This window comes from Sorex fumeus, unplaced genomic scaffold (assembly GCF_029834395.1).
Source record: "Sorex fumeus unplaced genomic scaffold, SorFum_2.1 ptg000026l, whole genome shotgun sequence".
NCBI lineage: Eukaryota > Metazoa > Chordata > Mammalia > Eulipotyphla > Soricidae > Sorex > Sorex fumeus.
Genome location: NW_026606083.1, coordinates 5,688,240 through 5,709,933, shown reverse-complemented (window position 1 = coordinate 5,709,933; position 21,694 = coordinate 5,688,240). Strand labels below are relative to the sequence as shown.

Here is a 21,694-nt window from a genome sequence, read left to right as displayed (position 1 = left end):
TTTCTTGAACTCTAATCAGAGCTCAGGGAACACCATTTTAACATGTATAGTCCCCAGTTTTATTTATCATGCAATTACTGTTAACTTTTAATGGAATTTAATTACTTAGTTCGCTAGCAAAAATTACCAGGTTGATCCCTGGCACAGCCTTAAAAAGAAGAAAAATTACCCAAGTAAAATCAGAATTTCCACAGGATGCTATCAGTATACCCTGAGAAATACTTCAGTCAATTGAGATCAAAACCAGCTTTTTATGAGCATCTCTAAACTGGAAGCAGAGTACATGAAGCGTCATGGTTTCTGATACATCTTTGAACTGGGCCTCCACATAGCTGCAGATCAAAGCACTGTTCAGTGTCATGTTTCAGAGAACATTGGAAGCAAAGGTGAAATCATAAGCACATACCTTAGTGGTAGGACTGTTTCCTCCACTCACAAGACAACTCCCAGTGTATGAGCTAATGGAATGCAGCCTCCCTCACCCTCCCGAGACAGCCTGTGTGAAGCAGCACTGACAAATACAACCAGATTAGCTGATGGATTCCTGCTCATCACACAGCGAAAGCAGAGAGAGCAAGTCCCCAGAGTTGTGCGGCCTTACTGCACCCTTTCCAGGAAAAAATCCCACATAGCTCCATGCTGGGAACAGTCCATTTTAAACAAACGGTGCTTCTCCCCTCCCTCCAGTTGCACTCGAGGTTCTTGAGCAACCCTCAGGGAGCAGTATTGTCCACTCTGAAAAGCACTGATGTAGAGTAGTTTCCTTTCTGAGATTAAATTTGTCCATTTCTTGGAGCCTGCATATTGAAATTGGCAGAACTAATCTCAGGAATGTTACTGAAGTTCAGTTCGTCCGTTGGCAAAACAATGAGCGACAAAAAGCTTCCCTTCTTCCCTCTTGTGTGACATCTGAGTAGAGATGTCTTTCACTGTTACATAAGTGGTAGATGTACTGAAGTGACGGTTTCCCCATGCTGCCTGCATCCTAACTGCAAAAGCATTTCAGATGATGGGGTGGTTGTGATGACGTTGCTTCTGCTGTCTGATTACTGCCCCCTCTTTCACTGCAGGGTCTATTTCTTCCTGCGACGCGTTTCTCAATGTCTTCCAGAGCAAGGGCCTGCGGCCGGAGGTCATCTGTCCTTGTGCCAGCTCCCCAGAGGCGCTCACTGTGGCCATCCGGAGGTAAGGCACTCGTGAAGTGAGGGTGGGTGATGGGCATCCCAGCACCTGGAAGTCCTTCTGCTCCTGACAGCAGAACCAGCCCCACAGGCAGCCTTTCATGTCACATGCTGGAGTGATGCTTCTGGGTAGTCTGGCTGCCTTAGTCAGAAAGTGTGTCTTCCCCGGTGGAAACCTCGGGAGAACATTTTCTGTTTCTGGTAGACTCTGGTCTCACTGAGGAGGAATTGAATTAGAGCTTGATGGGGGAGATTTCTGTAGGCACATCAGTGTCCTTAGACATTGTTTGTATGTTGTCTCCATTGCCTGTCCTCTGCTGAACCACTGTTTCATGCTTATAAACATGGGTTTTCTGAGCTCTCCATCTGTGTTCTGGCAGCTCGGAGAGCTGGACTTTGGATCTGAGTTCTCCCTAGGGCTGCTGACTCTCAGCCTGGCCCTAGCTCCTGCCTTCTCCCAGGTGGTCACAGTGTGAGAGGCCAGTTTGGTTGTTAGCTCAGTGACCCACACAGATGTGAGAAGGGGGTATGCGCAACATCTCCGTCTTTGCAGGTGGCAACGTAACTTTGGTTTTCACCTTAGTGAGGAGGAACTGCTGGTGCCAGTGAACACCAGCACAGGACTGGGATTCTGGAGCTCTGCTCAAGAATGTAGGTGCCCACTTCTTATTCTGAGAAGCTTGGCTTCCCAAAGTGTTGGCCAGACAGGTGTGCTTTCACAGTTCTGATGCTTTAGATGTATTTTTTAGAGTTAATCTAGCCAGACTGCCTGCTTAATGACTGGGAATCGTGATCCTTTCTTTCAAGTATGAGATGAGATTGAATGAAGTTAGAAGTCTCACCTTACTGTGAGGAAACAGAACACCAGCAATTGGGAGCTAGTCCTCTTTGCTCAAGGATGGTCTGGTTGTTCCCTGTAATAGGAACCAATCAAAAGGAAGGCTCCTGGCATTGACCTCTCACCTTGGGGAGCAGAACATGGGAGCAGATAATCAGCACTCAAATCTCCTTTGAGATCAGGCTAAAGGGGTTTTGTTTGGACTTGGGAGTGGAAAATAAGCAAACCCTAGGCATCTTGCTGGGCTGCAACCTGCCCTCTCTCGACCCTCTTGTTTCCTCTACTATAAATCGTCACTTTTTTCCCTTATACATTTGTAAGAGTCTACCATTCTGTGACATTGTCCCATTGTCACAGAAACTTCACATCATGAATGATTGATTCATAGAGAAAATTCAGAGTTTTGCCCACAATACGATTTCTTATCCGCTGTCCCTAAAGGAATTCTCTGTGCTCCTCGTGTAAATCTCATGGATGATGTCAGACATGATGGGCATGGAGGGCAGCATATGCAAAGGATTTCAGTGGTCTCTCTAAAGATCCTCAGGTATTTAAAAAGAATTTTGGGGGGATTGGAGTTTGGGCCACACCTTGCAGTGCCCATGGAGTATTTTGTCAGAAGTGACCCCTGGCTGTGCTGGAGGACAATATGTGGTGATGAGAACTAGGACCGGGGTGCCTTAAGCCCTGTACTATCTCTTCTAAAAAAATTTGGGTTTTTTTTAAGATAAAAGCTGTATTGCTAGCAACATGCTAATTAGGTGGCTTTTCTTGTTGAGTGTGGGTGGTACCCATGAGGGCTTCCACAGGTAGTCAGTGTGGCTCAGGCACAGACTAGCCACTGCTGGGACCTAGTCAGCCTTCCAGAGAGCTTATGTGTGGCCTTTCAGTACTAGGTGTGCCGTTATGGGGGGGTGCAGTGGTGGTTTGACCAACTCCTTCTCAGGCTCTGCTGCCTGTGCTGAGGACTGCTGGTTCCAGTGGGTGACTGTCTCTCTGTGTATAGGAAGTGACTAGGCCCTCAGTGGCCCTCGTTTGCCTGCTGGTCCCTTTGAAGACCAAAGTGCATGTTTGCTTACCTTCTGACTTCTTAACAAACCGCAGCTCGATTGTCAGTCAAACCCAGACAGAACTCTCATCCCTTATTCTCTGAAGAACTAGTAGGAAAACTAGAACTAGGAGAAATGCAGTCCTGGGAATTAGTAGCTTCAGATATCCAGCACCCATCCCCAAGCCCTGGAAACAGTCACCCAGGTCGCCAAGAACTAAGAGGAGAAATCCGCATTCTGTAGGTCTGCAGACAATAGATTCAGGTGGAGACATTTGCCAACTGGCTGTTACTAGGCAAAAGGACAGAGCATATTCCTCAAGTCTCAGAGTGACAGACTTCCAGCTGCCATTTCAGTGAATCGCTTTGCTGGCACTTGTGCCTATCTGTTCATATGCTGCTACAAGCAATGCAATTAATAGTTGACAGAAGTCCCTGTGACCTGAGGGCCTAAGGACTTTACTCTCTGGCCCTTGTTATGGTCTGCAGAGGTCAGTGTACTCTCCCAGTGCCAGGTGGCCAGAGAGATGGTGGCTGGGATTCTCAGCACAGGGAAAGTCCTGGCTTTGGTCTCCTGGTAAGAGCTCCTTCATGCAGACAAAACACCACATCAGGAGCAAGAGAAATGCTGCTCCATTTTCCAAGCCTTGTGCCCCTCACTGTTCTCTTCCTGCTATGTCTCTTGTGCTTTCCACCCCATAACCTTGTGGGAAAGGCACACTAGCTGTGCTCTTCCCCGAGCCAGAATGGAAGCAAGGCCTATGCATCTGAGGTCTCTGACCTTCCAATTACAGGACAGCCCCATTCCATCTCAAGTGACCATGACTGTTTGAGTGTCGCCACAGCCATGTTGGCCTTCCAGAACCATTGCCTCCTAAGGGACAGCCACTTGGCCTGGGGCTCTGTAATGGGCATCCTGTATACTGGAGGGGAAGCATCCGCGGGCACCTAGCAGTACTCAGGGCTCACTCCTGGCAGTGTTCCAGGGATCATTTGCAGGGCCAGCGACAGAACTAGGGTCACCTCTATGCAAGACAAGCGTCTTTACGATCTTTCTGATCCCTGTTGAAGATTTTGACATTGATATTTGTCAGGGATATTGATGTATGTTTTTCGTGTGGAGTTCTTGTCTGGTTTTGGTGATAGAGAAATGCTGGCTTTGTAAGATGAGTTTGAAAGAGTTGCCTTCTGTTTTTTGAAGTATGAGAGGGATAAATGCTCATTCTTGTTTGGAAGTATGGTAGAGTTCTAGACTTCTTGTGTGTGTAGCGGTTAGGGGTAGTGATAGAAAGGGAGGGACATTAATATGAAGCCTTCCCACATAAATCCCTATACTATTAAATGTCAATAGTAATCTATTGATATTTTCTATTCTTGAGTCATTCTTGGGAGGTTGCATATTCTCTAGAAAAATTGTCCATTTCAGGCCAGCCACACATGCTAGGGGAAAAGGCAGCTCAGATAGAGAAGGGAGCACCAAATAAAGGGTGTTGGGAGGATCCTCCCAGGATGGGAGAAGCATACTGAAAGTAGACTATAGACTGAACATGATTGCCACTCAATGCCTCTTCTGCAAATGACAGCACCCAAAAGGAGAGAGAGAGAACAAAAGGGAATGCCCTGCCACAGAGGCAGGGTGGGATAGGGGGGATGGGGGGTGGGAAGGATGCTGGGATCCGTGGTGGTAGAAAATGGGCACTGGTAGAGGGATCATTGATCATTGTATAATTGAAACCCAAGCACAAAAATTTGTAAATCTACAACTGTACCTCATGGTGTTTCACTAATAAAAATTAAAAAAAAAAAGAAGTGACATGAACAAAGAACCAGGGAAAAAAATTGTCCATTTCTTAGAGGTTTTTCATTTTGTTGCTGTATAGTTGTTCATAATAGTCTCTTTAGGATCTTTTGCAAGTATAACATCTCTTCCATTTGATTTTCTTTGAGTCCTTTCTTTTGTTCTTGGTATGTTTAGATAAAAGCTTATCAACTTTATAGTTAGTTTAATTGATAGTTCTTTATTTTTGATGTCCTTTCTGCTCCATAGTCACAGTTGCTGACTTACTTTTTTCATTATTCCCACCACTCTTGTTTTCCACACAGAGAATAGTTTGCTATTATAATATACCGCCCCCACCCTGTTCCTAATCTTTCCACTGTTCCCCACAACCAAGATAGCTTAATCTCACAGCCTTATTGGGTCTGACAGAATATGCAGAGCCAGATACTTCCTTAACCTGCCTTATAGTGGCCCCTCTCCTGAACTTCCCTCTTTACCCTAACCCCATTCTGGTCAGAAACTTCCCAGCCCAGGTTTTGACCATTTTCCCATTGAGTTTTCTCCTCCCATCCTTGCCAAGCCTCCTCAGGCAGCAGAGTTGCACCAGGGCTTGCTCTGTTCTTTCTGTGCTGCTTCCAATAGCCCAGGACTTTGGGGCCTTGCTCACCCCGTGAGGGCCACCTTCTCACCCATGAAACAGAATTGGTCTTCCACACTTGGTGTTCTTATTGCTGTCTTGCCTAGTGTTTTCCAGTCTTCTTGTAGATGACATGATTCATGGGTGCACTTATTGCTGACTTCTGTCTCTGTCTGGTAGATGGTCAGTGCCCAACATGCAAAGGAATTGGAAGAAGAGATCAAAATGTAACCCTAAAAATGTGTGTTAGGTGGTCTGGGAAGGTGGGGGTGGGAGGGAACCTGGAACATTCATGGAGGGATGCTGATACTGGTGATGGGATGGGAGTCAGAACATTGTGTGCCTGAGTCTCAGTTATTAACAGTTTTGTAAATCATGTTGCCTAAATTTAAAAACATAAAATAGTTAATCCTGAAAAATGATATCCCTCCCTGTATGTTGTTTCTGAGAGCCCTAAGTGATGCTCAGCAAATGCAGTGAAGAGTCAGCCCTTTGTTTGTCCACTGGGTAGTACTCATATGCTCATATTTATTTTTCATCTGAATGCATTTGTTTGTGGTGAGTCCTTTGTTTCATTGTGCTTGGAGCTCTGGTGTAGCCACCAGTCTTAAGTTTTTCAGTTCCTGAGAGAACTACAGCAGCCAAAGGTCTTCTTGCCAGGAGACAGGCATAACCACCAGGTATGGGATGGGAGAAAGGGCAGGAGTCGAGAGTCCATTTGAGGGGTGCAGTGTTCTGAGGGATGTGAAATGATGTCTGAGGATTGTGTGCCGTAGCTCTGAGGGCTGGTTATGGGTGATGCTCTGAGGGGTGTCTAGTGATATTTGATGGGTGTGAGAGGAAAGTATGCCAGGTGTATGATGATGCTGTCAGGGAAGTGAGGTGATGTTAAAAGGGATATGGAGTGATGCTTGAAGGGGTATTTGGTGATGTTCTTTGGGATATGAGGTGATACTGGACAGGTATGTAAAGATGCTATGATGGTGTAAGGTGATGTTCCGAGGTGTGTGGTGATGTCATGAAGTGGTGGCAATACTCTCTAGAGTGTGTGGTGATGCTGAGGGATGTGGTAAAGCTCTGAGGGCTATAGATGATGCTTTGTAGGATGTTTGTTGATAATCTGAGGTATGTGAGGTGTTGATTTGGTGTGATATGATATGGTAAGGGGTATGGGTGATGTACCTGGAGTGTGTGTTATTCTCTAGGGGTGTATGCTATAGCTCTGAGGGGGTGGGTAGAGGAAAGGCTTTAGAACTTGTGGTGATGCACTGAGGGAAATTGAATTGATATTCTGAAGTGTGTGAGCTGATGCTCTGACAGGTGTGAGTGATGTTGGAGAATTTTGTGCTGTAGTTCTGGGTTGGGGGTGATGTTGACAGGCATGTGGTGATGCTCTGAAGGATACGAGTTAATTCTCTGAGGGATATGAGGTGATACACTGAAGGAATGTGTAGTGAGACTGTGAGTAGTTTTTTTTAATTTGTGGGATGTCAGCTGATGTTCTGAAGTATGTCAGGTGATGTTCCAAGGAGTTTATGATGATTTTCTAAGGGGGTTGAGTCTGATGTTTCAGAGATACTCTGATGTTGTGGTGCTGATCTATGGGTTGGGTTGTGTGATGGTGCTTAGAGGAGTATGAGATAATGCTGAGTAGGGTTGTGGTAATGTCCTGGAAGTTGGGAGGGGAAGGTTATGAGGGGTATAAGGAAATGTTCTGAGAACTTGTGATGTTCTGAGCATATATGGTGATTAAAGTGTGTTGTGATGTTCTGAGGGATATATTGTGGTATTCTGAGGAATGTGTGGTGATGTTTTGAGGAGTATGAGGTGATATTCTGAGGGTGATAGTCTTATGTTACGATATTCCAGTTGAGTGAAGTGATACCTGTCAGAGTGGCATGATAATCCAAAGTTTCTATGGTGATGCCCAGTGTATGATATATTCTGAGGATATTGTATGGTGATGTTCCGAGGGTGTGTGGATATTGTTTGAGGTTTGTGATCTTCAGGTCAGTGGTGATTCTTGGAGGCATGTGAAGTGTTGCTCTGGAGATGTGGGTGATGTTATGAGAGGAGTATGTGAAGCTCTGTGCAGTACGCAGGAATGCTCTGAATGATGTGTGCTGGCTGTCCAAGGGCTGTTTGGTGATGTTTTGAGGGTATTTGGTGATAAGTGTGAGGTGATATTCTGCAGGGTGGGGTGTAATAGGCTCAACAGTCCTTTTTTCTGGTACAAGATCTGGACACCAATTCACTTTCTGAATAGAAGAGTGCTGACATCTGCTTCTGACCAAACTCTTAATTAAACTGGCCTCAGGCCTAACCTGTAAGCCACAGTGTTAGGAGTGGACTATAAACATGGTCATCTAGAAAAGTGCTAAGACAGGGCCCTGCCCTCTGTACTTTTTTTTTTGTGGAGGAGGATGGGAGTGGGGACTTAGCATTGCCCAGAGTTTACTCTGGCTCTGCACTCAGGGTTCACTCCTGGTGGTGCTCAGGAGACCATATGTGATGTTGGGGATCAACATGGGTTGGCAGCATGCAAGGCAAGCACCTTACCTGCTGTCCTATTGTGCAGGCTAAGTACTCTACTTTCTGTGCTGCTTCTCTTCTCATGTTTCCTTCACAGTTAGGGTAACATTAACTGTGCCTGTTGTGCAGCTCTGGGACAGAGGTTGGGAAGGCATAGCAGTAGTAAAGAGGTTTGTGTGAGTGCTATGTGTATTCATAGACTTGACTGCTGTGATCTCTTGGGTTCATTATTCAAGGGATCGGCCATATAAAAAGCAAAATTTGAAGGTTCTGATTGAATTAGGAGTAACATTTGTGGTCAGAGCTTGCAGTCATCCCCCGGTCACATCATCTTATTCTTTTTTGCTGGGATCCCACTTTCAGCTTTATTGGTCATCCTTTGTGTAGAGTCATGTATCGCAGGCATATCTGAACTCTCTAGTGCTCTGCGAATAGGATGAACATTTCCAATTGTGTAGAGGGATGTTAAGGTAAATGGATCAATGGCTCTGGGACAGAAGCAAACTGTTTCATTTAGCCTCTGTTTCCTTGTTATTTGTTTTATACATGTTACACTAAAGCCATTTTCAAATAAATTGGATGAATGGAATCTACCCTTGTAATTTCCTCAGAATTTTCCTCTCAGGGTTGAATAGAAGCTTGAATAAAAGGAAAACTGTCTGTGGTATCTTTCTTGAGTAACTGTCTTTCCAGGAAATGTAGGGCAGGTTCTTGATTTTGTGAAACAAGTCCATGCATTTAAACACATGTTATTCTTTGCTTTCTGTGGTTCATTTCTTCCTTGCAGCATGTTGAAGACATGAAATGCATTTTACTCTTATAAAAGGTCAGTGGTGAGCTTATTAGTTAGAAATCACTTCTATATATTCTAGTTGAGCATTTTTACTGGGACTCCAGGGAGGTCACTTATTCATCTGGTCATTCACTACGCCCTTCTTAGGAATTTTTGGTGTGAGAACTAAGTGTGGACTCTCTTATAGGTCAGGAAAAGGTCTCATGCAGACATAGAGCACTTGCTTTGTGTATGTGAGACTGTGGGTTCGATCTCTGCCTGGCATCACAAGTAAAGGGAAGTGGGGCAGGGGGGAGGTTCATCTAGTTTGGGGTATAACAAGCTCACTACTTGGAGTCCTTTTTTTTTTTTCCTTTTTTTTTTTTTTACTAGTGAAACACCATGAGGTACAGTTGTAGATTTACAATTTTTTGTGCTTGGGTTTCCATTATACAATGATCAGATACCCATCCCTCCACCAGTGCCCATTTTCCACCACCATGGATAATATCCCCCCACCCCCATCCCCCCATCCCCCCCTGCCTCTGTGGCAGGGCAATCCCCTGTGTTCTCTCTCTCCGTTTGGGTGTTGTGGTCTGCAAAAGAGGCATTGAGTGGCAAACATGTTCAGTCCATAGTCTACTTTTGACATGCATCTCCCCTCCTGGGAGGATCCTCCAAACACCCTTTATTTGGTGCTCCCTTCTCTATCTGAACTGCCCTTTCCTCTAGGATACCCGGCTGGCCTCTAAGTTATGGAGTAATCCTCCTGGTGCTGATCTCAGCTATTCTTGGGTATTAATCTCATATTTTGTTACTTTATATCCCACTTGGAGTCCTTTTTAAGTAAGAAAAAATGCCTTCGACTGTCCCATTGTCCTGTCTCAGAGGACTCTTATGTGCCACCCAGGGGTTCTCTCTTGTCTAGGTGCTTGTAAGTCAGCAGCCTGATGGGTTCAGGAAAGCTATCCAGGCTGCCTGTAGGTTTAGGCCTCATAGGCCTGCAGGCTGTGTAGAGTTCAGTTAGGTAGCCGTTCTGAGTTGGGCCTTCATAGTGGATGGTCATTCAGTATCTTGAAACCAATAGATTGCTCCCTCTTTAAAAGTGAGAGTGCTAAAATGTTCTGGAACTCACAGGATTAATAGGAAACTTCAGATGAAAATAGACAGGATTTAGAGGCACTGTGACAGCAGGACCTTGTGGAGACATGGGTGCAGCTGACTGACATGTGGGTACCACCATGATGTGCCCCTAAATGTGCTATGTAGGCCATCTTCATCTGTGGCAGTATTCACCATATCTGTGTTCATACTTGTGCTCTGGTCCTGCTCTTGTATATTTTCTTACGGGTTTATAGCTGGCAGAGTTTAACTTCCAGCCTAGTGTATAAAAGGATAGGAGTCCCCAGCATGGATCCCAGGCCATGTGAACACATATGTGCCGTGACAGCACTGAAAAATATTTGGTGCAAAGTGAGGAAGTCAGCCGGCACTAGCTGTGATATGTATGGCAGTGGAGCTCCTGATAGCAGACGTCGTCACTGAGGAGAGGGCAGCTGCCAGGCTGCAGGGGCCTCCTTCCTGCACAGGAGTGAGCTTTGCCTTCTTGCTGCAGCAGCCCTCTGTTAGGTCCCCACAGGGAAACCCTCCATTTGCTCTCATTGGCACAGCATTTTTCTCACTGATGCACTTGGGTTTTTTTTTAAGAGGCCCCCCCACGCCCCATCCCATGCCTCCCATGGTCGAGGCATTTGCTTCTACCACTTGCACTGTCTCCATCCCCACTGACCCTCGCCTGCAGCACCCATGGCCAGGGGCTTACTGAGGGAGTCCTTGCTCTTTCCTTGCAAAATTCAGCTTTGCTGGGATCTTTGGAATCATGCGAGTTCTGTATTCTTAACTCCTCCTGCCCTTTGCTCTTGGCCCATCTTCTGTGTCCAGCTAACTCTCTTTGATGCTTACAGAAAGAATAATTCTATCCCAGATCCCTGCACTCCACCTTCAATATATAGCACTTCCTTGATTAGGATGAGGTCTGATTTGCAATTTTGTCTTTCACGTTTTCCCGTTTCTGCTTTCTGGTTCACTATAAACGTTCATAATATTTTAGAGCCAGACAGAAAACATGTTATCTTATAAGACCAAGTTTTAGAGCCTCACTGTGTCTGAAAAATGACCCACAAATGTATTGTGTACCTAAGCTCTGGGGCCTTTTGCTTAGCTCATGTTGAAAAATATATAATTTTCAAGGGTAAACTCAGTGATCCTGGAAATATTTTATCACTAAGCTGACATTTATTGCTATACAGTATCCCAGGAGTAGGAAAAAATGGCTGTGAACTAAAGGAAACCCACCTGCCTACAAGATCTAGACTGATTATAAAGGTGTGGATAGCTTGGGGGTATCTGTTGTGTGTGTGGGATTCCGGCTGTGGAGGCACAATGCAGAGACCTGGGCTGGGAGCTGGAGGAAGGTAGAGAAGCCAGGCCAATCTTAGATGAACGCTGGCAGAGACTGGCCCCAGGCTTCCACAATAGCATAGGGCACTGACTGGGTGCTATGAAACCATTTCTTGTACCCTGAACTGAAGCAAATTGCAATGTGACTTTCTCCAAAGAACCTGACCTGTCCATACCTCCAAGGCTGTGTCTATACTAAACTTCACAAGAAGGGACAGTTCATTTCTGCTGAGGCTCAGCCAGGAGCTGGGAGATGTTTATCTCTTCCAACATTGGCGAGTACAGCCTTGCACAGTTGGGAAGCAGAGAACAAGGAAGGAAGGAGGGCTGATGTGGAGAAGTTTGGGGAGGAGGACAGGGTTAGGGCTGCGCTCATCTTCTTGCCTGAGGTGTTTTGGAGCCATCTCTCAACCTGAGGTAGAACTCGGGGACACTGACATCTTGTGGCCCACACGCACAGGCTCTAGAACGTATACAGAACCACACAGGGCTGCCTGGCAGCCTTAGTGTGTCTGGTCATTCAGACACAAACTGCTGTTACAGGCCCACAGATGATAGCAACCAGCCTCCTGGCCGTGGCGTCCTCTCCATGCATGGACTCACCTATGGGGTCATCCGGGTGGACTCAGAGGAGAAGCTTTCTGTGCTTACCGTGCAGGATGTGGGCCTCGTGATGCCTGGAGGTGAGTGTGGCCCCTGTGTGTTGGAAGCTACCCCAGCCGGGGGGAGGGGAGAAGGACAGGCGTAGCTGGATGTGCGCTTGCTCAGACTGGCTTTTCTGAGTTATTCTTCAAGGTGATGGCAGTTCTGCCTCTCCCCATGGGAGAAACCCAGACTCCAGGGACTTCTGCTGCCTCACAAGTGCAGACATGCTGCACTTCTCTGAATGAGCTCCTAAGTTTCCCAGACAGACAAACTTTCTTGCCACCTTCTTATAGCCCTGTGACTGGGCCTCCTGGTCAGCAGCTGTGCACCTGCCCTGCTGCAGTATCGCGCAGGTAGCTCTCAGCTGGGCACCAGGTTTTGAGCCCCACAAAGAATAGGGCCATCCATATTGGAGGTGGAACCCCAGTTTCAGTCCAGGAAAGTTGGAGGACTAGTACACACCAGTAGTGCTGGTTCTGCACAGGCTGAGGTAGCAGGTGATTGTTGTTCCTCTCTTACCTGCAAGCAGAGGAGTTGCTCCCTTGGATACAGTGTGACGTGCTCATCAGAGTCAGAGTCATCACATTGTTAGGGAATCTGAGGTTTTGCTGGAGCACTGGAAAAAGTGACCTGCTTTAGGGAAAATGAGTCTAATTCAGGGTGGGTTTTATTCCCACACTCTTCAATGCATTTGTGTTCTTACATTCTCTTGCTGATGTCACTGGCCTCCCTGCTCTGCTTGCTCCAGCCATCATGTGCTCTGTGAAACCAGACGGGATCCCTCAGCTCTGCAGAACGGACGAGATCGGGGAGCTCTGTGTGTGCGCCATCGCTACAGGCATGTCATACTATGGCCTCTCTGGCATGACCAAGAACACTTTTGAGGTAAGTTCTGTGAATATGCCAAGTGCCAGTGTGTAGAAATAGCAGTAAAACATACCCAAAATAGTCTACGTGGTTGCAGTTCTCTCCTGAAGGGTTTTTTTTTGGTTTTGTTTTTAATAAACTTGACTTAAAAGCATTAAGCTAGTTTTGAGAAAGTGAAAGTACAGTTTCCTTCACAATCCTCTGTTCTGTCAGCTAAACCATTGAAGTGGGCCACAATTTTTCCCTCTTGCTTTCTTGCTTGCTTGTCTTTGGACCATGCCCAGTGATGCTCAGAAGGTTTCTCCTGGCTCAGGAATTATTAATTATTAATAATTATTCCTGCAGGTGCTCAGGGGACTGAACCTGGGCCGACCATTTATGAGACAAGAGATCTACCTGCTATAATGTTGCTCCTGCCCCACCACAATTTCCTTTTAAAGAGTAGTTGTTATGTTGCTGTTTTCACCTTTGCTCGATTAGTAAGAGCACAGGTGGCATGTGGATGATGAAGTGTGTGTGATCTCCCTGGGTGGGGGCCGACGGACATAAGGTCTTCCCTATCAGCCCGTCATCCTCAGACTCGGCCAGCCGTGAAAAGATACATGCTAGGTCACTTTCCCCAGAAGGAGCAGCTGTGTGTGTTGGGTATATGTATGTTTTTGGTATATACACATGTGTAGTATATCTGTATACTGCAGAATATGTAGTATATGCAGAATATGTGTGAGATGAAGTGTGTGCTGCATGGCCATGTATACACATTTGTACAGCCTCTGGGAATATGTACATGTGGTCACATGCACAGGTGTTTGTGTCCTATGAGTATATGTGTCAGTGTACATTTGTGGTGTGTGGACCCGTGTAGCTGTGTACTGTATGTAGTGATGTGTCTCTGTGTATAACTGTGGCATGGAGACATAGCCCAGTGAACAAGATGTCAAGGGTCAGTTCACTATCCGAGAGGCCCAGTGCTTTCCTCAGCTGGGCAAGCTGCTGACTATTAGAGGAGCAGGCTTGGGGAGGAAGTCACCCGTGGCTAGGAGAAAGCCTGGGTGTTCTTGGGTAGATTAGTTCTCATATAGAACTTGGCTGTGGACACATGTAGGCTGGAGCCTGCGGGTGGTCCTTTTTGCTGGATTCGAGTTTCTGAAATGTGCCTGAAATGAAAAACTATAAGTTCAACCTCTCTTTCCCCATATGGTTTGACTGCAGGATTGGTTTGTGATGTCTGGACTCATGGCCCTGGTTTCCTTTTCACAGAGTTTTGCCTTTTCACAGTGTTTTGTGAAACACTGTTTGCCTTTTCACAGAGGAATGGCTTTCTCCTGAATCGGACTTAAATATTCCTCCCTTCTCCCTTTGTCACTTTGTCACAGACATGTTGTGTTTTTGAAAGCAGACTGAATTGCCCAGGCTTAGACTTGTGGCTGTCTCTGGGCTCACATATTCCGAGGTCCAGGAGTGCGTGGAAGGAGGACAGGGGCCTGTGGGCTGTGGGGCTGGGAGATGGGGCTGTGTTTCTGCTGCACCCCTTCTCCCCTACAGATAGACCGAGGCAGCAGGAGGGAGGAGCAGGGCTGCCACACTCACGGTCCCTCATTCCCAGGTGTTCCCTGTGACAAACTCTGGTGCCCCGGTCAGCGAGTTTCCCTTTGTGAGGACAGGCCTGCTGGGATTCGTTGGGCCCGGAGGCCTTGTCTTTGTGGTGGGCAAGATGGATGGACTTATGGTGGTCAGTGGGCGCAGACACAATGCCGATGACATCGTGGCCACTGCACTGGCTGTGGAACCCATGAAGTTCGTCTACCGGGGAAGGTGAGTGTGGCCCTGGTGTCAGTGTGAATCATGTGAGTAACTTCCATCAGATGAAGTGATTGAGGCTACGGCCCTAAATTCCTGATTCTAAATGCTCTTTTAGGAACTCTCCTAAAATCCATGAATGCATTGTCATTATAGTTTTCTTCAGTTAAACCAGTTCATTTGTGAAACTTAAGAAATATAAATACACAAGAACAAAGATCTGGGTTCCGTCTTGGTGCGGGCAGTTTGTCTGAAAAGCCCAAAGATAGCAGCTGGGCCACAAATCAGTGGATAAACTGCCTCTCCCTGTTTTTGCCATGCTTTGCTTGGTCCATGTTTCTATTGGTGCCCACTCCTGCTGCAGGGTGGCTGGCACATTGCGCCAAGTCCTCTACCAGTAGCAGCACAGCCAGCAGAAAACTCTTAGGCCTCAAATGGGGTCTTGCATCTGGTTTGGAGATTCCTGCGCCATGGTGCACAAGCCCTTGGTCTGCATAAGGGGATGAAGTCGGTCTCCATCTACAGCAACCCCAGCTTGACTGCATAAGTGTAGTCTGTGGGCCCCCCACCCTTCCAGAGTTGCTCCTATGGACTGGGGAGGCCTTTTTGGAGGGTGGGGTCACCATGGCTGCTGAACTGTGATCAAGCACTGTCACTCTGGCATGCTGAGCAGCTGCAGTGCTCACTGTTTGTCTCTGTCTGCACAGGATAGCTGTGTTCTCAGTGACCGTCCTGCACGATGAGAGGATCGTGATTGTGGCCGAGCAGAGGCCTGACTCCACGGAGGAGGACAGCTTCCAGTGGATGAGCAGGGTGCTGCAGGTACCCCCTCTTCTACCACTTCCAGCAGCTTCTCCTTTCCCACTCTGCAACCACCTTGTTTCACTCCAAATGGTGTCAGAGACCAGGGCTTAGCGAGACTGGCTCCCGGTGTCATTTGGGAGGTTGCAAGGGGCAGTTTTTGAGCATTCCTCTGGAGTAAGTATTCTTTTCCACATTTCTGTGCTTAGGGTGCTGAATCCCACATGTCCCCAGTAATACTTAGCTTGGGCCCTTTCTGGTGGAGCCCCTTCTGCTCAGGTGTCCCACCTTTCGGATGTGTCTCGCTGTCTGAATGTTTGCTAACTAGCTGATCCCCCTCTCTCCAGTGACCAGTTCCCTCTCTGACTTTCAGGCCATTGACAGCATCCACCAGGTTGGGGTTTACTGCCTAGCCCTGGTTCCAGCAAATACCCTCCCCAAAACCCCGCTTGGTGGGATCCACTTGTCAGAAACGAAGCAGCTTTTCCTGGAGGGCTCACTGCACCCCTGCAACGTCCTCATGTGTCCCCACACTTGTGTCACCAACCTGCCCAAACCTCGGCAGAAGCAGCCAGGTATGTCTGCTGAGCCTACAGGTGGGTATGTGAACTGAGGGTATGGGAGTGCTCTGGCCACACCGACAGGAGTTCTTGAACCTCTCCCTCTTCTGCGGTCCCCCACAGAGAACATTCAGAAGTCAGAATCCAGGCCACACAGCTGTCCTTGTCCTGCTCTTTCCTACACACACAGGCTCTGGGCTCAACAGCGTTTGTGTGTGCCGTGGCTGACGCCAGTTGTCTCTTCAAGAACACGGAACTCAAACTCTGCTCTTTGACACACTTTTACATATTACTAGATTGTTTCTGGCTTGTTTCTGTGGCTCTGCTGTTTTCTCCTCTTCTGGATTCCCCGAGGTCATCATTCCTACTCTGCTTTTCTCTTCCACCCTTTCAGTCATGGTTGATGTGCTCTAAAGTGCCAGCTGCAGCCAGTGCCTGGGTCTTTAATCCTCAGGCACATTCTCTCAGGGGTGAGCAAACTGCAGGGTGAGGACATGGCCCATTTCCTTCCCACCCTCCCCTGGGCATTCTCAAGTGCTGAAAAAGCCTGCCTCCCAACCTCCAGGGAGCCTGCAGGTTAGGGTTGGTAACAGCCGAATTCAGGCATTTTTTTTTTTTACAAATTTTTGTTTGTTTGGTTTTGGGCCCCCCGGCAGTTCTCAGGACTTACTCCTGGCTCTGTGCTCAGGGGTCACTCCTGCCAGGCTCCGGAGGACCATATAGAGTAGCAGGGGATCAAACCCAGATTAGCTGCTTGCAAGTCAAGCACACTACTGATGGCTTGCCCTCAGGCAAACATTTTACTGGGTTATTTCTGCAGTGTGATTGGAGACTACGTAAGGCTTGGCTCACCTGACCAGTTCCAGGAACCAGACCTCTGCATGGAGATCAGAGGTTGGGATGGGGGACCAGGAAGCCTCTTTCCTGAGTGACATCGTGGCAGCTCTGCCCCATGTGAGGGGCTTTAGCAGAGTTCTTTCTAATGGTGTTGGAATGCCCACATCTCAATAGTGAGACACGGAGAGCTTATGTTCTGTCTTCAGAAGCTATTTTAAATAATATTAAAGTGGGAGCAGCATCCTTAGTTTGGTGGTGACCTTCCAAGGGTCACATTTCCTGGATTGCCTGGTTTCTGTAACTGCCATGAGGATTGGACAGGATGACTTCTGGGCCCCTTAGAACTAACATTTGTGAGTGAACATGCATTCACCGGTGGCCAGTATTAGGCCAGTTGTTTGTGTAGGGTGGTGCTATATACCTAAAATGTAGGTGATTGGCAAGGGCCATAATTGCCTCTGCCTGCTTGGCAAGTGTTTATTTACTCTGCTAAGTATACAGTGATCCAGAGGCTACTCCGTACTAAGTCAGCTGCATGAGCAGCAGCACTGTGGATGTTATAGAAACAGGCCTGGTCCCTGCTGGCCTTCCTAGGTGGCACTGGGCAGGGCCGAGCTCCTGGCCGAGGAGCTGCTGCTCCAGTCTCAGTTTCTGAAGCTGCTGCTTCAGTCTCCAGTCTGCACAGATCACTGCTTGCAACCTACAGAGGTGTCCCAGGACTCAGGAAAGCTACTTTCCATTTCCTACCCAGAGCAGGGGCCAGGGAAGAGAACCCTGGGAGCCACCGACCCAAGCTTGGTCATCCTTCAGCCCAGTAGGAGGGTCTTGCTCTGCCCCCTGCCCCGACTCAACATCTCATGGGTGGGGCTCCAGGACCCCACCAGTGATGCACAGGGGCCTTACCATGCTGCGAACTGAGCATGCAGGTATGTCTCCCTGCCCCCTCGGCATCCCCCAGCCCAGTCCTCTGTTTCTTTGTCAGAGGCCAAAAGAAGAGATCTGGGAGTTCAGACACAGTTGTTGGAGCCCATATGACACATGATGGTGTATCTAAGAGATTGACACCCACAAACCTCCACAACCCAGACCAGAGTCTGAGCCAGAAGTCTATGTCGGTCCATTTTCCCAGTACAAGCCAGCTTGGAGCCTCTTGCCTTCCCAGCACAGCTCCTGGGGTTCACATCGATGAGATTCGGCTCCCCCAACACACACACACACACACACACACACACAGTCCTCCTGCTCGGGCAAAGGCAGGGACTGGGGTGCTGACCAGTACCTTATAAGCACCACAGTTTCTGCCCCTGTGGTCCTGGATTTACAATGTCAGCACTGTAGACACCTGACTCTTCTGGACTCTGAACTTTTTACACCACTTGGCCCTGGAACTTAAGCATTCCACAGAGTGACTCTTGATGTATTTTGTCAAACTAAGGGTTAGACACAAAACAGTAACATCACTGTTACGTTTTATGGCCAAGTTTCCTCTGTGAACTTTGCTTCCTCGGTCCTCACTCTAGGTGCATGCAGACTCCCCAAGCAAGCGGCAAACTCTCCTGAGCCCTTCTCCATAGGTGGCATGTCTGGGTGTGAAAAAGGGTGGCCCCTCTCACCAGAGATGGTACTAGCATTTCTCTCAGTGAAGAAGGAATAGGATGCTCTTGAAATTGATCTTGGCTGCTTTTTGGCAGTGAAATGTTTCCTAGTCTGCCAAGAGCCTATGCATGGAGTTGATTTGTGACCTGTGATGGCCTTTTGCCTGTCCTTTGATTTTCCATGACAAGGATTTAGGAGCTGTTCCCAGGCCAGTCTAAGAGATGGCTACAACCCATGCGCCCTGTTTCTCCCTGTCTCAGGTGTGGCTGTCTGCTGCCTGCAGAATTTTCCATAGCAGAAAGACTGGGAGAACTGGGAGAACATAAGTGTTGGCTGAGCCTGGTGGAAAGCCTCCTCTGTGTGCCTCTAGGGCCTGATGTGCTCTGCCCGCCTCCCTGTACCCTCTGCTCAGAGGCTTTCCAAGAGCAGGACGCTAACTGTCCTCCCCCTGACACTTCCTTTCCAGAAATCGGCCCCGCCTCTGTGATGGTGGGGAACCTGGTGTCTGGGAAGAGGATTGCACAGGCCAGTGGCAGGGACCTGGGCCAGATTGAAGACAATGACCAGGCCCGAAAGGTGAGTGTGGACTTTGCCAGCCCATGGGCAGCCAGTCTTCCTCCAGCCCACCCTGAGCTATCACAGGGGTACCTGTTCCCCTTTCTTCTCCACTCATGACCTATCTGTCCCGTTACTCCTTCAAGGAGATACCCAGCAATTTTAGTAGGAGACTCAGACAACTCTGAGGCATCTCCCAGAGCACAGGAATGGACTTAGCCCCGTCTAACCTAGTCTCCAATGCCCCAGCCCCAATTCTGTCCAGACATCTTCCCATGGCGTCATGGCCAGGTATCAGTCCTTAATTGATGGAATTCAGGAAAAGACTAAACCCCACATTTGGGAACCACACCTCCTGACTAGCTCTAGGAGGAGAAAGCCGGACCCTGATATCATACAGTCATTGTGACTACAAACCCACTACAGCCATGCAGCCTCCAGATTCCCCAGATACTGGTCTTTCCCCATGGGCTACTATAAAACATGACAGATCAGCCGTCCAAAATGGTGCTGATTTAGACATAGGCATTATCATGCCCTAATCCCAGAGCAGGTCTGTTACCTCTGATACAGCATCATGTGGGCTACTCTGTAGCTCAGTTGTAGAATACGTGGCACACTAACACTGTAGAGCCCAGAGCCTGTGTGTGTAGGAAAGAGCATGACAAGGACAGCCTTGTGGTACATGTCTGAGATCCTGGGTGGGATTCCCAGCACCATAAAAAGAGAGAGGAGGGGTGTAGCACAGCAGGTAGGGCATTTGCCTTGTACGCGGCCAACCCAGGTTCTATTCCCAGCATCCCATATGGTCCCCTGAGCACCACTAAGAATGATTCCTGAGTGCAGAGCCAGGAGTGACCCCTGAGCATCGCGAGGTGTGACCCAAAAAGCAAAAAAAATAGAGGGGGGGGAACGAGGGAGGGAGGGATGGGAGGAGGGGGGAGAGGAAAGGGAAGAGGAGAAAGAGAAGGAGAGCGAGCAGGAGAGAAGTAGAGAGGAGAGAGAGAGAGGCATGGTGTTTCCTGTGTCAGCTCTCACACAGTATCCTGGCCTTCTGGCCTTCTGTATCGACACTAGTGCAGGAGGCACAGCTTGAGGGATTGGTGGTGCTGTCAGACGGCTCCCTCAAATAACCACCCTCCATGGCAGGTGTGGGAGAGTCCATTTGAAAGGGTCAGAGCCCACAAAGTTATGGGTGGTAGCCGTTTGTGGGGCCACAGCTCTCCCGCGGTTGGCCACATCTCTGAACGTCTCCCATCTGCACAGCCTGGCACCTGCCTCATGCAGGACCCGGGCTCTGTGTGTGCTGTGACTGGGAGTCAGGGAGCTGCACAGGGATGACCTGGCTTCATCTGTTAGTAGCAGACCAGCCCACCCACATCTGATTCTGTGCTTTGTTCCAGTTTCTGTTTCTCTCGGAGGTCCTGCAGTGGAGAGCACAGACCACCCCCGACCATGTGCTGTTTACGCTGCTCAACTGTAGGGTAAGCCTTCTGTGCTGGTGCTCCATGGGTACCTGTGTGCCTCTCCACAACCTGCCACCAGTCCTCACACCTCCCCTATAGCTTCTCTGTCCCTTTCACAGAAGATACTTTTAGATGTCAGGGTGTATATGTGTATATTTCAGGGGTATTTCTACAGTACTCTCTCCCCCAGAATAATGCAGATAAATGCAGAATACGTACAAGAGATATTTATTTTTATCACCAATCTTTTATTATAAAGGTTATCCTTTCATTATAGATTTTAAATGTTAGGAATAAAAATAATTTCTATTTTACAAGTAGTAGTTCAAAGTAATATTCATATTAGAAAAGCAAATTAGTGGACACTTCCAAAACTTTTTTTTTAAAAAACAAAATAAAAATTTACGTCATGTGGTTTACAGTACTAATAATGGCAGGGCTTCATGTATAAAACATTCCAGCCCCACACCCTCCACTGTTGTACTAGTGGCCCCTCCACTCCTTACCCCCATGGTAATCTTCCCTCTGAAGACCAGTTCTGAATTTCTGTTGCCTTTGGCCATTTGTTATTCCTGTACTCTGTTTCTTTATATTCCACACAGATGAGAGAGGTCATTCTGTGTCTGTCCATCTCCTTCTAACTTCACTTAACATACTATCCAGATCCATCCATGTAGCTGCAAAATGCATCATTTCCTCTTTTTTTAGAACTGAATGGTATTCCACTGTGTATCTGTACCATAGTTTCTTTATCCAGTCTTTTGTTTGTGGGCACTTGGGTTGTGTCCAGGTTTGGGCTACTGTGAACAGTGCTGCAATTAACTTAGGAGTGCAAATGTCTTTTGTCAATAGAGTTTTTGGGCCCTTTAGGTGGATGCCAAGAAGTGGAATTGCTGGGTTACATGGGTCAATTCCTAGCCTATTTGAGAAGTATTCATATTGTTTTCCAAAAAAGCTGGACCAGAACATACCCACCAATTGTAAATGAAGGTGCCTTTCCCCCATACCCACGCCAACAACCGGTTGTTTTTGTCCTTTGGTGTTGTGTGCCAGTCTCACTGGTGTGAGATGATAAATCATTGTTCATTTGCATTTCCCTGATAATAAGTGAAGCAGACTTTTTTTCATATATCTTTTGGCCATCTATATGTCTTCTTTGATGCAGTTTCTGTTCATCTCTTCCCCACAATTTTGATAACTTGGGGTTGTTTTCTTGCTAAGTTCTGCCAGTGCTTTATATAATCATGGATATTATTCCTTTATCAGATGAGTGGTGGGCGAATATTTTCTCCAAGTCTGTGGAGTGTGTTTTGTTTGTT

General features: G+C 47.6%; 1 protein-coding gene across 2 annotated transcripts in view; it reads left to right on the top strand.

The window, feature by feature from the left end:
• DIP2C (disco interacting protein 2 homolog C) overlaps window positions 1-21,694 on the top strand; it is a 197,628-nt gene that overhangs the window by 142,668 nt on the left and 33,266 nt on the right. For both annotated transcript variants that reach the window (XM_056114520.1, XM_056114519.1), the window contains 8 exons: window positions 1,071-1,185; window positions 11,792-11,931; window positions 12,642-12,778; window positions 14,367-14,575; window positions 15,268-15,382; window positions 15,735-15,936; window positions 18,821-18,930; window positions 20,313-20,393. In XM_056114520.1, coding sequence (XP_055970495.1) covers window positions 1,071-1,185; window positions 11,792-11,931; window positions 12,642-12,778; window positions 14,367-14,575; window positions 15,268-15,382; window positions 15,735-15,936; window positions 18,821-18,930; window positions 20,313-20,393 — 1,109 coding nt within the window. The remainder of the gene's footprint in view (window positions 1-1,070; window positions 1,186-11,791; window positions 11,932-12,641; window positions 12,779-14,366; window positions 14,576-15,267; window positions 15,383-15,734; window positions 15,937-18,820; window positions 18,931-20,312; window positions 20,394-21,694) is intronic.